Source organism: Ciconia boyciana, chromosome 7 (genome assembly GCF_034638445.1).
Source record: "Ciconia boyciana chromosome 7, ASM3463844v1, whole genome shotgun sequence".
In the NCBI taxonomy this organism is placed as follows: domain Eukaryota; kingdom Metazoa; phylum Chordata; class Aves; order Ciconiiformes; family Ciconiidae; genus Ciconia; species Ciconia boyciana.
Window position 1 is genome coordinate 14246857 of NC_132940.1, and position 12557 is coordinate 14259413.

Below are 12557 nucleotides of genomic sequence, written 5' to 3' on the forward strand. Positions count from 1 at the left end.
AAGAAAAATGAACTGATTTGCACAAAATCAGCTAACCAAAAGTCTTGCAAAAAGCATCATAAATTAGGATGCAGTATCAATAACGTTTAGTAAAGAAGCATATTCCAACTTTAACAACTGAATTTCAACATCTCACAAGCAACATGTGGGAAGAGTAAAACATATATCAACTGACAATCAGTAAAGAAAAGCCTGAAGAACAGGAGCTTTTTCAGATTTACCAGTATAACACAAATGAATTGTGAAACGTATATACTCATACAGACTGGATGTACTCAAAATATATCCACACTACAGTACAACTGTGACATTTCTTACCTGGATCTGGTGGATTTGGTGGCTGCCAGTGCGGATAAGCATTTCCCCATCCTTGTGGAGCATACGGAGCTGGAGGACCGCTATAAAAGATCAAGTCACACATATACAGTGAAAGCCAGTCCCAGGGTCACCCTACAAATAAGGAAGCTAGCTGAAGCAGTACTTACTGAGGTGCAGGGCCAGGAGGCCCTGGATTATAAGGAGCTGGGTTATATGGTCCCATGGGAGCACCAGGACCTGGTGGCCCAGGAGGTCCATGTGGGCCAGGAACAACACCATGGGGTCCATGGGGAACAGGCGGACCCAATGGATTTACTGGACCCTGTAACAAGAGTTGTACATAGATGAAAATAAACCCTGAAGTTCTCAATTTTTCAGCAGTTTAGAAGCACAAATCTGAATTCTTTAAGAATATACTCTAAAAGGTTTGACTCTTTCTAAATAAAGATGTTTCCCTGGAAAAAACAGTCTTTTTGAAGATTAGGCTTATAGCTAAAGAAGAGAGTTAAAAGCAGCTGTGGCAGTAATAGCAACTAAAAAGCTGCCTTTATTTCAGTTCTTTCTTGAGGAAATAAAGAATTTTACAAATAAACATGGATTTTTCCACAAGTTGCATTAAAAAAAGCACAAACTAAAACAAGACTATCAGTGTTTTAAAATAAAGGGATACACCTAAATCTGGCCAATCTTGCTAATTAAATGTTTGTAAGATCAGGTACAAAAAACAGGTAGTAAATGTGATTACATGCATACAATGCAAACAAAAGTGCAGTTAATTTAAAGAGTATAAACTTGGATTAAAACTCTAAACATACTCAGACTAAACACATAGAAAAACTAAACACATACTTTAGTAGCTTTAACAATATCGAGAGTGTCTCTGAAGTCATCAAATTTTTCATTATGCACAAAGTGGACATCTTCAAGAACACATAATTAAAAAATACACTATATTGCATTGAAGAAAGCAACTGTTTCTTCCATTTCAAGTTTTTGCTTCTTTTGGTGCATCAAGTTATATTACTTTAAACCCAGATTACCATTTACTATTATCATCAATTTATTATCTGATTAAGTAATTTCAAAGTGAAATGGAAGTCTCCATAAAGGAGACTCGCTTCCTTTAGTTATAAAGTTCTGTTTAGTTATAACAGTAAACCAAAATATAGTTATACACTCACTCCAATCTTCTCTTCTATAAGTTGTCGTGCATAATCTATTTGCTGGGGTGTTCCACGGATAGTAAACATCTTCATGTTTGGATCCGCATTAGGTGGAGGATTTCTTTGAAGTTCTATTCTAGCACCAGACTGCTGGCTTATGCTTTTAATAGTTTCACCACCTACAATGCAACATAGAGCTTTTATGCATCAAAGCAAAAATACTAAGATTCAAATCCAAGAAAGTCAACTGCATCAAAGCTGAAGATAGAGAAGTGAAAAGACACCTATTCTTATGAGCCATACAAGAACATTCTAGCAACAATTTAAAAAAATCCTCTTCAGTGTAGTATAGAGCTTTGATTGCAATAAACTAGTAAAAATATTTTTTTAAAGACCACAATATTGTCACTCAGAACAGCAAAGAATTTCTACGATGTTGTCTGTTTTTTTTCCATTCATGTAAAGATGTGAGATTAGACATGAATACAACTGATACTCACTGTTATCAGTAAATACCACCTTAAAGCCTAACCTCCTATAAAGCAGCAGGCAAGCACAGATGACAAAACAACGCCAGAAGCTGACCAGATGGTAAAGTCCGCATTTTTTTTCAGTGCACTAAAACCAGAAACTTAAATTCCCTAAACTAGTTCCTCCTCTTATAGGATCCTGAGAAGTTACTTGTATCATTAGTAGGCACAAAGTTTTCAAAACAGGGGTCATTTGGCATTAAAAAAAAAAATAAAATTAATCAACCTTCCAGGTCAAGAACTGAACTATGTCAGCCTATTTGTTGTGTCTGGAAAACACATTACAAACAAAAGATTAAGATAACTCAAGCATTTCATTTAGAAGCATACAGTAAATTATTTTTAAAACAAAATTATTTGAGAAGTAATTATTTTAATAAACACACACATGAGAAATTGTTACAGGATTCCACTGTAAAAGATCTTCACTGGAAAATTAGTTTTAAGAGTGAGTTACGGATGCAATAACACTACGCTAATCAAGCAGTATCAAATGCAAGTGAATTATAAGATACATCATCTAAGAATCTACCGAATACTACCAATGTAACTCAGTACTTATTACTTTAAAAAAAGTGAGTTAGATAAAGTGATTGGTTCTTGACTTTTAACTACTGGGGTATGTGTTTTGGTGAGGAAAATCTGAAAACAATATTAGGAGTGTTATGATTTAGTAGTATTACATTGTTCTACTGTACACAAAACTATTTGCAAAGGCTTCTCTTGAAACATCTCTCTAGTATGGCTATTTATACAAATAGAAAAGCCGAGAGTTTTTTTAACTACATATAGATACACGTATATGTAAGATATATTGCCTTTGCCAATGATTAATCCAGTTTTGCCAGTGGGAACAATAAAATTGAATTCCTGTAATCCACCAGGAGGCCCCATGTTCCAGTTGCCTTGGCCTCTACCCCTTCCTCGACCACCAGGTCCTGGTCCACCAGGGTTACCAGCCTAAAAAGAAAAAGCAACAAATTAGCATGTTCTATAAAAATTACTGCAAACAAATTACTAATACAAACTGGTTACATCACATCATTTGTTAAAAAAAACTGATTTACTACTCAAATGGTTTTGAAAGTAGTATTTTTTCCAGAAAACCTAAATTACATTTTAAAAGATCTTCTGTACAACTTTGCATATGCAAAGATGAAGGAAAGAATATTGAAGAAAGCAGAAAGTTTCACATGTACAAAGATATAATTTATGTCTGCCTTCTGTAAATGCAGTGGTGGGGCTCATCTCAAAATAAGCATTTAAACCGACTTTTAAACACCAATTACAACCAAAAGTAACAGCATATCAGCTATTAATACAAGACAACAGAAGAAGGAGCTCTAAAACCAGACAGATCAAGAACTGCCATGACTTTGAATCAGCATTGTCATCACTTGCAAAACTGTAACTGTAAAAGCAAACATTCATATTGCAGACTGAGCTTTGAAGTAGATTCAAATGACACCATTACATTATTTTCTTTAGTTAAACACTCATTTTTAAAATTTTAAATCTTTCCAAAAGTCTGGCAAGAGATTATAAATGGTAAACATATTACCCAACCTGAACACTTCGAAGGAGATCTGTAATAATTTCTGCAGCATGTTGACATCTGTCAGGAGGCCCTGTGATTTGGGCTATTCTATCTGGAGTTGTTCCATCATCTGGAATAAAAATGAACTATTCCAGTATATGTAATCCAGTAAATTTACACTCAATTCACAGAAACTTACAGACATATTACCAACCTGGCTTAAATTGGATCCTAACACCAGCATCATTCTGTATCTTTTTTATCATCTCTCCATTTCTTCCAATTACAATACCTACAGCAAATCGTGGTATTGGAACCTTAAAGAGAAAAAAAAAAGTCAAGATGTCAATGATGCAAATATTCCTACCAAATTAACACAATTAAAGGATCACATATTAGAATGGCAAACTAGGGTCAGCCCTATGCCACTTAAGGCTTTCTGAAGTGTGATTTTTTTACATCAAGTCACAAGCCTAGCAAATACTGTACGAAAGCATCAAAAAAAGATCCAATGCACTACAAGTTCTCATAGTGGCAGCAATTCCAGTGGATATTATGCTTCTCACAATCAAAGAACAAAGTTCTAACGGGCCTAAAATAGAGATTCTAGCACATGAAGCTTTCAGCCTCACCTCTGATGAACAAGTTATAAGCTCATGACTTGCATAACAGGTGGACTTAAATACTCTTCTGTAAAGGCCAAACTCCAATTTCTATAATGACATTATACACTTAGCCATAAAATGTATTTGCTTATTTGATAAAAAACTCCAGCTAGCTGAAACTGTTCAGAACTGCTGGTAAAGTGAACGCTACACACCATTTGAAGTTGAAATTTCATCAATGATCAAGTAATACTTACATGCCACAACCACTTTTGGAATCTATTTAAGATTTTTCAGTGGTATTACCCAGCTTAACATTTTAATGTTAACATCTCAAAATATAGTGAACAAGTTTTTCAACCATGCTTACGTCTATCCCTTCATTTCCTCCTATTCTTGACCCATATTCGTTGCGCACCTCTCTAAAGCCACCTTGATCACGAATTAACTCCAGCACCATTTCCTTGGCTTGCTAAAAGAAGAATGAAAGTTCATTTAAGTACTGCAACACCAGAATGGATTTCAAAATGCTGTGAATTCTGAAGGACACCTTACTTGAACTTTATAAGGGTCTCCAGTTATCCTAAGGGGCTTGTCTGCACCAGTGTTCTGTGGACCATCTTGAATCATGACCATTTTGACACCTGCCCGCTCCTATTTGACAAAAGGGAGATCAATACCCACTCAAATCCAGGTTCAATATCATCACGTTTAAAAGAAGATGCATATATACCTGTAACTGTTTAATTGTCTCTCCACCTTTTCCAATAACTAATCCTGCTTTACTTGCTGGAATCATAATTTCTTGGACTGCATTTCCAGGTCCATCACCATGATGAAAGCCAGGTGCAGGTCTTCCCTTTTCAACTATCTGATCAAGTAATCTTTTTGCTGATCTGTGAAGGAATAGATACATTTATAAATACACTTATTCCTACAAGTATCACTTGCCCACACCTATTCTGCTTGGAAATTTTATTTTTTTTTTAATTTGAAAAGTTTATGCAGAAGAAATATAATTACTATCACTAAGAAATATGAGGCAAACTCAGTAAATTGTAACAGTAACTTAAGAAACTAATTGTAAGATAACGTGGTAGACTGAAAACCACCCCAATGTCAGAATACAAAAGGTGGTTCTTTATAAAACACACATAAGTAAAAGTTACCTCCTCAAACATGACCATCATACCTGAATATAGTAACATTGATCAAACCTTAATTCAGAACAAAAGATGGAAACCTTGTCCTTTAAAATATTAGAAAAACCAAAAACCCAAAACTTCATTAAATAGAAGATCTGAAATTGTTACAATTTACTTTAGTGCATTAAAAAAAATAAATCACCACACAGAAAGCTTTTTCTAACTTTGCTTAATTTCAGTAGTAATTCAGGTAACCTCTCATTTAACAGTAATTTTTCTTTAATCTACTAACAGCCAATCTTAACACAGATCTATTTTATGTTAAGTTTTATAAAAAGGCATAAAACCTGGAGACTGTAAAATAAACCTAGCTTTAACACCAAGTACCATGATAGCTGCTGCTTGAGTCAGCATGCAAAGTAAGGACACCTGTACTTGTAACCATTACCAGAATGGTGGACAAAAGCAAGCATATATTCACCATACACCTAAGTCAGTTGCCATCAGAGTAAAATCATGATTACAGTACTAACATTAGTTAAAAACCCTTCCCTCTAATATGCGAGCAGAATAAACTATAATTAGAAAGAAAATTCCCATAAAGGAATGACTTCATTAACAGCAGCCTGCTTGGCTGCAACATAAGAGGAAAATGCCATACTACTTTCCCAAAGGAAAACATGTAGCTGCAGGCCTTACCTGCAAACATGAAGCGGGAGCAGCTAACATAAATGAGGTAATACCAAATATACTACTACACTTAAGATCTTTCCTAGCAAAGCCAGGATAAGTCGGTCTTCAAGTGGTTATGCAACCTCTGTGCCACGAATAAAACCCCATTTTCATTGCTATCATCCTCTTCCCTGAACACAGGAAGGCAAAAATTAACTTTGCTGATAGGTATTACATAGACATCACTTTCATAACTTTTGGTATACGTTAATCTCTACCAAAGACATTTAAGAACTCTGATGGGCTGGGCTTTGAGTAACTCCTGTTCTTACAATTACTGATTTTCCACATTTTCCCTGTGATCTTCCAATTTATGGTTAATAGTTTCATTTTAGCACACATTTCTTTTCAGTATACTTTCACATATTTCATTCTCAAGCTGAAATCAGTGCATGGTTAGATAAGTATTATCTACAACAAGATTTGGACTTGAAAAAGTTGAAGTTTGTTGTGGTTTAGCCCCAGTCAGCAATTAAGTACCACACAGCCACTTGCTCACCCTCCCCCCCCCAGTGGGATGGGGGAGAGAATCAAAAGAGCAAAAGTAAGAAAACTCGCGGGTTGAGATAAGAACTGTTTAATGATTGGAACAACAACAATAATAATAGCAGTAGTAATGAGAAGGAAAACAGCAAGAGAGGAACAAAAGCCAGGAAAAAAACAAGTGATACAACCACTCACCACCTGCCGACTGATACCCAGCCAGTCCACAAGCAGCTATCACTGCCCCCCAGCCAACTCCCCCCAGTTTCTATACTGAGCATGACATCATATGGTATGGAATAGACCTTTGGCCAGTTTGGATCAACTGTCTTGGCTGCACTGCCTCACAGTTTCTTACGCCCACGGCAGAGCATGGGAAGCTGAAAAGCCCTTGACTAGTGTAACCATTACTTATCAACAACTAAAACATCAGTGTGTTATCAATATTATTCTCATACTAAAATCCAAAGCACAGCACTATACTGGCTACTAGGAAGAAGATTAACTCTATCCCAGCAGAAACCAGGACAAAGTTCCATATTTTTGTCTTAAAATTCCAAGTCTTAAAATTCCATGTTGAGGGATCTGACTGCAGGTTCAGGGCCTTTTTTCTTATGTGTACATTTAATTGTCACCAGACTGCCTCTTCAATAGAGGAAAAACACAGTATTATAAACATACTATCTAGATATTATACTTAGATCTAAAAAATGAAGTGTATTGCACAGTTAAATATGAACACATGGAATTTATTTTACTTACTGAACAGACTCTGGTGTTCCAGTTAGCATACATGATCTTTCAGGCAGGCCTCCACTATCTATGGTTACAAAATAAAACCAATTCAGCAGTAGCATTAAGTCAGAAAGAGATTATTAAATTAAACACGATATACTAACTACTGGAACTTCACTGAAGTAGAATGACTGTATCACAACAGTTTGCACTTCTTTAGACCGTGATAATTGTGATTAGCACAAAACATTAAAATATACCTTAAATGAAGGTTCAGGCAATTAGAATCAATGATCAGCCTTCTGAACTTTCTACCAAAAACCCCCACCAAAATAAACAAAGAAAAACCCCCACAAATAGTTACCAGGTGCAATCTGTATTTTACAGCCAGACTCTTGCTGTATACGTGAGATCTGCTCTCCACCTCTGCCAATTACTTGGAGAAAGAAAATACAGAAAGATTATTTGTATTAACAGCATCTGCTAACATCCCCCACTATACTACAACACCACATCCATACTACTTACTGAATCCAACCATCCCATCTGGAACTTTGTACTCCTCTGTCATCACAGACCTACAGAGAATGTTAAATGAAACAAAAGACAACGACCATTCAGAAACCTAACTGGCATTAAATTTATATATATCCTCCCATTAAACTAAAGAAAGCTAGTGTCCCCCCTATCACCCTGGTTTACCTGCTTCCCATTAACTTTCAAAGACATCATGCAAGCCCAGTACTAAGTAAACTAACAATATAAAAAAGTGATCACAAAAAGTTCAAGTATGACATGAACAGATCTAAGTTTTCCTTCATCCTCTTTACTATTAACAGATGTGTGGTACAGAAAAGACCAGTGTAGCATTTTAAGTTTCATCTCTATATTCATTGAAGTATGCTGAAAATACACAAATTTCAGCATCTCATCCACCAAAACGAGCCAAAGCATAAACAACAGTAGTTGTATGTGGTTGTTTAGGGAAGAAATGAGTGGAGAAAACTACTAAGTTGTAGCAAATGTAGCTGACTGAGCAATACACTGTGTTAAATCTGATTTTTTTTTAAATCCATTAGCTTTCCTTTTTGTTTACAAGATAGTGTCAACCCTTTCCTCTTCCAATCTGTTTCCAACTTCTGTTTATGCTACCTATGCTCAAATAGTAAAAACCAGCAACACATTTTCCTTTTACTAAGCTTGATGCCCAGCCTAGACTGCAAAGAGAAAGAAAGAGACAGCAACGCAGATGCATTTCAAGTGTTTGGCTTGGGACTTGCTGAAGCTAAATTTCAACAGATCATAGATACAGAGCAATTGCTTTATGCATTGATACCACTTTTTCAGAAAAATTTCTTGAAACTGCTTTCTTTCAGTAAAAAGGAAAACTACATTAGATGTAGTGTACCTCTTACCTTTGTTGTTGATGCATCGGTGGTAGCTGATTTCCAAAAGCTATAAACAAATATTGTTAAAATTAAATTCAAACAAGTAATATAATTTACAACTAAGCTTCTCCTTTGATAATAAAACGTAATTGTATCAACTTTTGTCCAAGCTGACTTTTTAAGAAGTGTTATCAAGAGGTTTAAAAACAGCTAAAGATTCTCAGCTGTTGCTAACAACTTTGTCAGTTTTACAAAGCAGACTCGCACTGCTTCAAGAAAATAAGACATAAACCCCTAGCCATTCTTTTGACCTTACTGATTCAAGTATCACCTACCAGAACACTGTTTCAAATTCTGGTTCTGACAATGTTACACTTGTTTAGGTTTTTTTTGGCAACAAAATAAAAACTACTTACAGTCATTCTGAGGAGCAACTTTCTTAGCATCTGGTTGATCTGCAAAATTAAGATTTTTTAAATTTTTTTTGCCAAGAAATTCAAGAAGTGTTTACACCTTTTAGTGTGAATTGTAACTTTCCAGTGTATTTTAGTCCCCCTTTCCTTTTTTTTCCTTTTCTTTCTTTTTTTTTCCTCCAATTTCAGGAAGTTGATCATCTGAATAAAAGAAAGAATCTCACGAACACTCAGCACTTGGTTAGTATAGCTGAAAAGATGTTAGGTTTTTCCACATTATCTATTCAGTAGTTTTACAAAAGGCAGTTTTCAGAACACACTGTAGATTGCTCACAGATACCCAGTCACTGAAAGTTAACTAAGACAAGGAACAAAGTTCAACTCTGTTGGTTGCTCAAGCTAATGATGCTTCTATAGTAAAAAAGAAAAAAAAAAATCAAAGCCATACAAAAATCAACGATTTAAAGAAAAAAAATTTGACTGACCACAAATCTAGATCAAACATCTGAAAATACAACAGTGTCACATGGCAATGCAATCTCAATCTGAATGTCTATACGAAATTCCTATCCAAATACCAAGCATTTCATAGCATAAAACTTCAAAAAAAAAGCAGATTCAAAGCAACTACATCACTACCATCCAAATCCTTTCTGTACAGTAAAGGAATAAAAGGCATAATTAACCTATATCTGAAAAGATAGACTTCAGATGCTTCCTTCCCACCCCAAAATAAAGGTTATATGAACCACCATAATTTATGTGCAGCAAAAACTCAGACACATATTTGAAGAAATATTTGTGTCAATCCAGAAAGATCCACTAGTTTATGTCATGTTTACATACTAAACACAGGTAATAAATAAAAATTCCTGCCTTTAAAAGGAGAGGGCATTCCCTCCCAGTGTGTTGTACTGCTCGGACTTGTCCAAGAGCCATCTACACATAAAATAAAAAGAATACATTACATATATCATCTGAAGCATCATTAGCTCATTTTTTGTATAGTAAAAACCTCACCGTTATTAGGAAAAAAAAAAAACTTTATTACAGGACACAAGAACTCCTGATATAAAGCTTTAGTTACATTCTGCAGACTGAGTTTCAATCCTCTTAAAGGAAAAAAAGGCATTGCTCTTTTGTGAGACCTATGAGAACATTTCAACAAGCTCAGAGATTTCTTTCCACAATTTAGCCAGGATTTTGTGTGTATGTTAAACATATCAAACCCTGTTAAGTTCAAATTGGCTGCTTAGTAAGACACAGAAGACGAGACACACACATTTCAGGAGAAAACTTTACTGCAGTATAAAGCAAATCCAAAAAGCTGCAACAAGTTAGAAGGTTTAAGTATGACCTTATCAGGGTTCACACATGCTACAGGCTTAAATATTAGACTAAGCAAAAGTGTCTACAAGGTAGAGAATTTACTTTCCTGTCTTTTTTTAAAGTCCTATGCTTTTACAATGAAATGCATTAATACTTTTCTTTGAAACTGTGCAGTAATAAAGTATATGAAACAATAAAATTTAAGGAGTGAGCACTTCCTACTCCAATTGTAATTTACAAACTGTAATCAGTCCTACACAACAACAAAAGACCTAAATGACATACCTGTGTAAGCGTTTCTCAACCATGAATTTACCTGCCCCCCTCCCCGGCATACATTTTCCTCTTTACAGCATTTAAACTACACTTAAAATATTTTAAAACAGGCTTACATTCACTTCAGGTTAGAGCACAATGGTTTAAAAGAAATTTCCCCATTAAACTGAAAATGAAAAAGCATGTCATGATCTATAAAGGGAACAAAATGTTTTTATGCTGTGGTATGGAAAAAAAAAGCCCGCAAACAAAAAAACCACCTGCAATCCTTCTGGCACCGTGGCCATACTCAACGAAAATAAATGCAGCAGTAATGAGTGCATACCTCCATCCTCAAGAGGTCTTTTCTGTCCTCCATAACCGTAGTCATTTGAATTCATTGATGTGCCAGCATCTCCTCCGATTTTTGCTGCAATCTAAACAAAAGGCAGATGTTGTGAGTAAAAAAAATAATAATAATTAAAAAAAAATCAGTCAGCCCTCATTTATTCCAGGTCTTCTAAACGATTTTAAGCGATTTAGACAACGCATATTAAAATTACCCCAAATAAGTAAATAGAAGTCTGCAGCTAGAAACAGTTCTTCACACATAAGTTTTATTTTTTAATGTCTTCAAGGAGACTTGCGCTCATCCTTCAACAGCAAAGTTTCCTATATTTTCTTCATCGGTTGAAAAAACAAAACCCTGCCCTTCAAACACCAGAAACTTTTTTCTAAAAGGGGCTTTTCCTTTTTTACCCAGTCTTCACGAAACACTGCGGTATCTCACAGAGGGCCTGACCGCTGAAACCATTTCAAACCTTGGTAGCCCCGACTACACCGGGTCTTCAAATATTGCCAAACCCACGACGGGTTGTTGCCAGACGAGGCGAAAATTTTGCCCGAGAAATGTTGAAGACATGGCCCATGGTGCAAAAGCTACAAATAAAACTCCGGGATAAAGAACTTCCGAAAAGACAGCTCTCGCCGCCTTCGCTCCCCAGGCCGCAGCACTTCCCAACCGGTCTGAACAGGTTAGCGGGCACCGAGGGCGCCTCGGGGAACACAATACGGGCCGCGCGGCGGAGCCGCCCTCCCTCCTGCCCCTCCGCCGCCCGAGCGGCCCGGCAAGGCGCCGGGCTCCCGATAACGCGCCGCTAGACGCCGGCCGAGATTTTGTCTCCCCGCAGGCCGGCAGCAGGGACCCCGCAGCGCCGCTCCCCTCGCCCCCGCCGCCCCGCGATGGCGCGGATCACCTCGGGCCGAGCCGGAGCACTGCGGGCGCCCAGTCTGCCAGCGGGCAATGGCGGAGCAGAGGGAGCCGGGGTCTGACTGGAAAAACCTTTCATCGCCCGAGGAGGGCGGGCGGCGCGGGCGCTCACCACGGCGTGCGCGGAGCGGGGTGAAGAAACGGGGCAAATCTCCCCCCCCCACCCCGCAGACACATATTGGCGGCGGGGCCCCCTCCTCAGGTCTCTCCAGAGCCGAGCGTCGTCAGGGCGCAGCCCGCTAACTCCTCCCGCGGCTCAGGCGCCGCGGCCTGGTCAGCAGCTGCCTCCAGGCCCCGGGACCCGAGGGCCCATTGATTTGGCAGAGCCACGTTACACACACACACCTGCCTAGCCCTCTGCAGCGCGTCTTTAAAGGCATCGTTCACTCCTCCACCTCCACCGCCGCCTCCCCCGGGCGCGCCCGAAGCAGGAGGGGGCACCGTGGAATAGTCCGCCATACTCGCTCAGCCACCGCTTCCTGCCCCACTCGCTGCCTGCCAAGAAAGAAAGAAAATGGCGGCGGGCGGGAGCCTTTCACATTCCTGCGCGGCATCGTGCTCGGGGAGGGGGGAGGGAAAGCAGCCTAACCTCGCGAGACCTCGGGCGAGATTTCATAGGGGTGCCGGGGAACGGCGAAGAACCCTCGCGGCGTT

The 12557-nt window shown here is 38.1% G+C and overlaps 1 protein-coding gene across 7 annotated transcripts in view; it reads right to left on the bottom strand.

Moving 5' to 3' along the window:
• FUBP1 (far upstream element binding protein 1) overlaps positions 1–12458 on the bottom strand; it is a 36772-nt gene extending 24314 nt beyond the window's left edge. For 3 of the 7 annotated variants that reach the window (XR_012043591.1, XM_072868919.1, XM_072868920.1), the window contains exons 1-17: positions 12249–12457; positions 10980–11070; positions 9926–9988; positions 9053–9091; positions 8664–8703; positions 7777–7826; positions 7613–7684; positions 7276–7333; positions 4887–5049; positions 4709–4807; positions 4524–4625; positions 3763–3865; positions 3578–3678; positions 2830–2971; positions 1500–1660; positions 486–640; positions 319–398 (exon numbers count right to left, since the gene is read on the bottom strand). Coding sequence is in view for 6 of the 7 variants with exons in the window: in XM_072868919.1 (XP_072725020.1) it covers positions 319–398; positions 486–640; positions 1500–1660; positions 2830–2971; positions 3578–3678; positions 3763–3865; positions 4524–4625; positions 4709–4807; positions 4887–5049; positions 7276–7333; positions 7613–7684; positions 7777–7826; positions 8664–8703; positions 9053–9091; positions 9926–9988; positions 10980–11070; positions 12249–12362 (1633 nt within the window). In the remaining variant the exon portion in view is untranslated. Of the gene's footprint in view, positions 1–318; positions 399–485; positions 641–1499; positions 1661–2829; positions 2972–3577; positions 3679–3762; positions 3866–4523; positions 4626–4708; positions 4808–4886; positions 5050–7275; positions 7334–7612; positions 7685–7776; positions 7827–8663; positions 8704–9052; positions 9092–9925; positions 9989–10979; positions 11071–12248 lie in introns of all 7 variants that reach the window. The other 4 variants (XM_072868921.1, XM_072868922.1, XM_072868924.1 and 1 more) reach the window with 4 other exon arrangements.
• Positions 12459–12557: the final 99 nt, after the last annotated feature.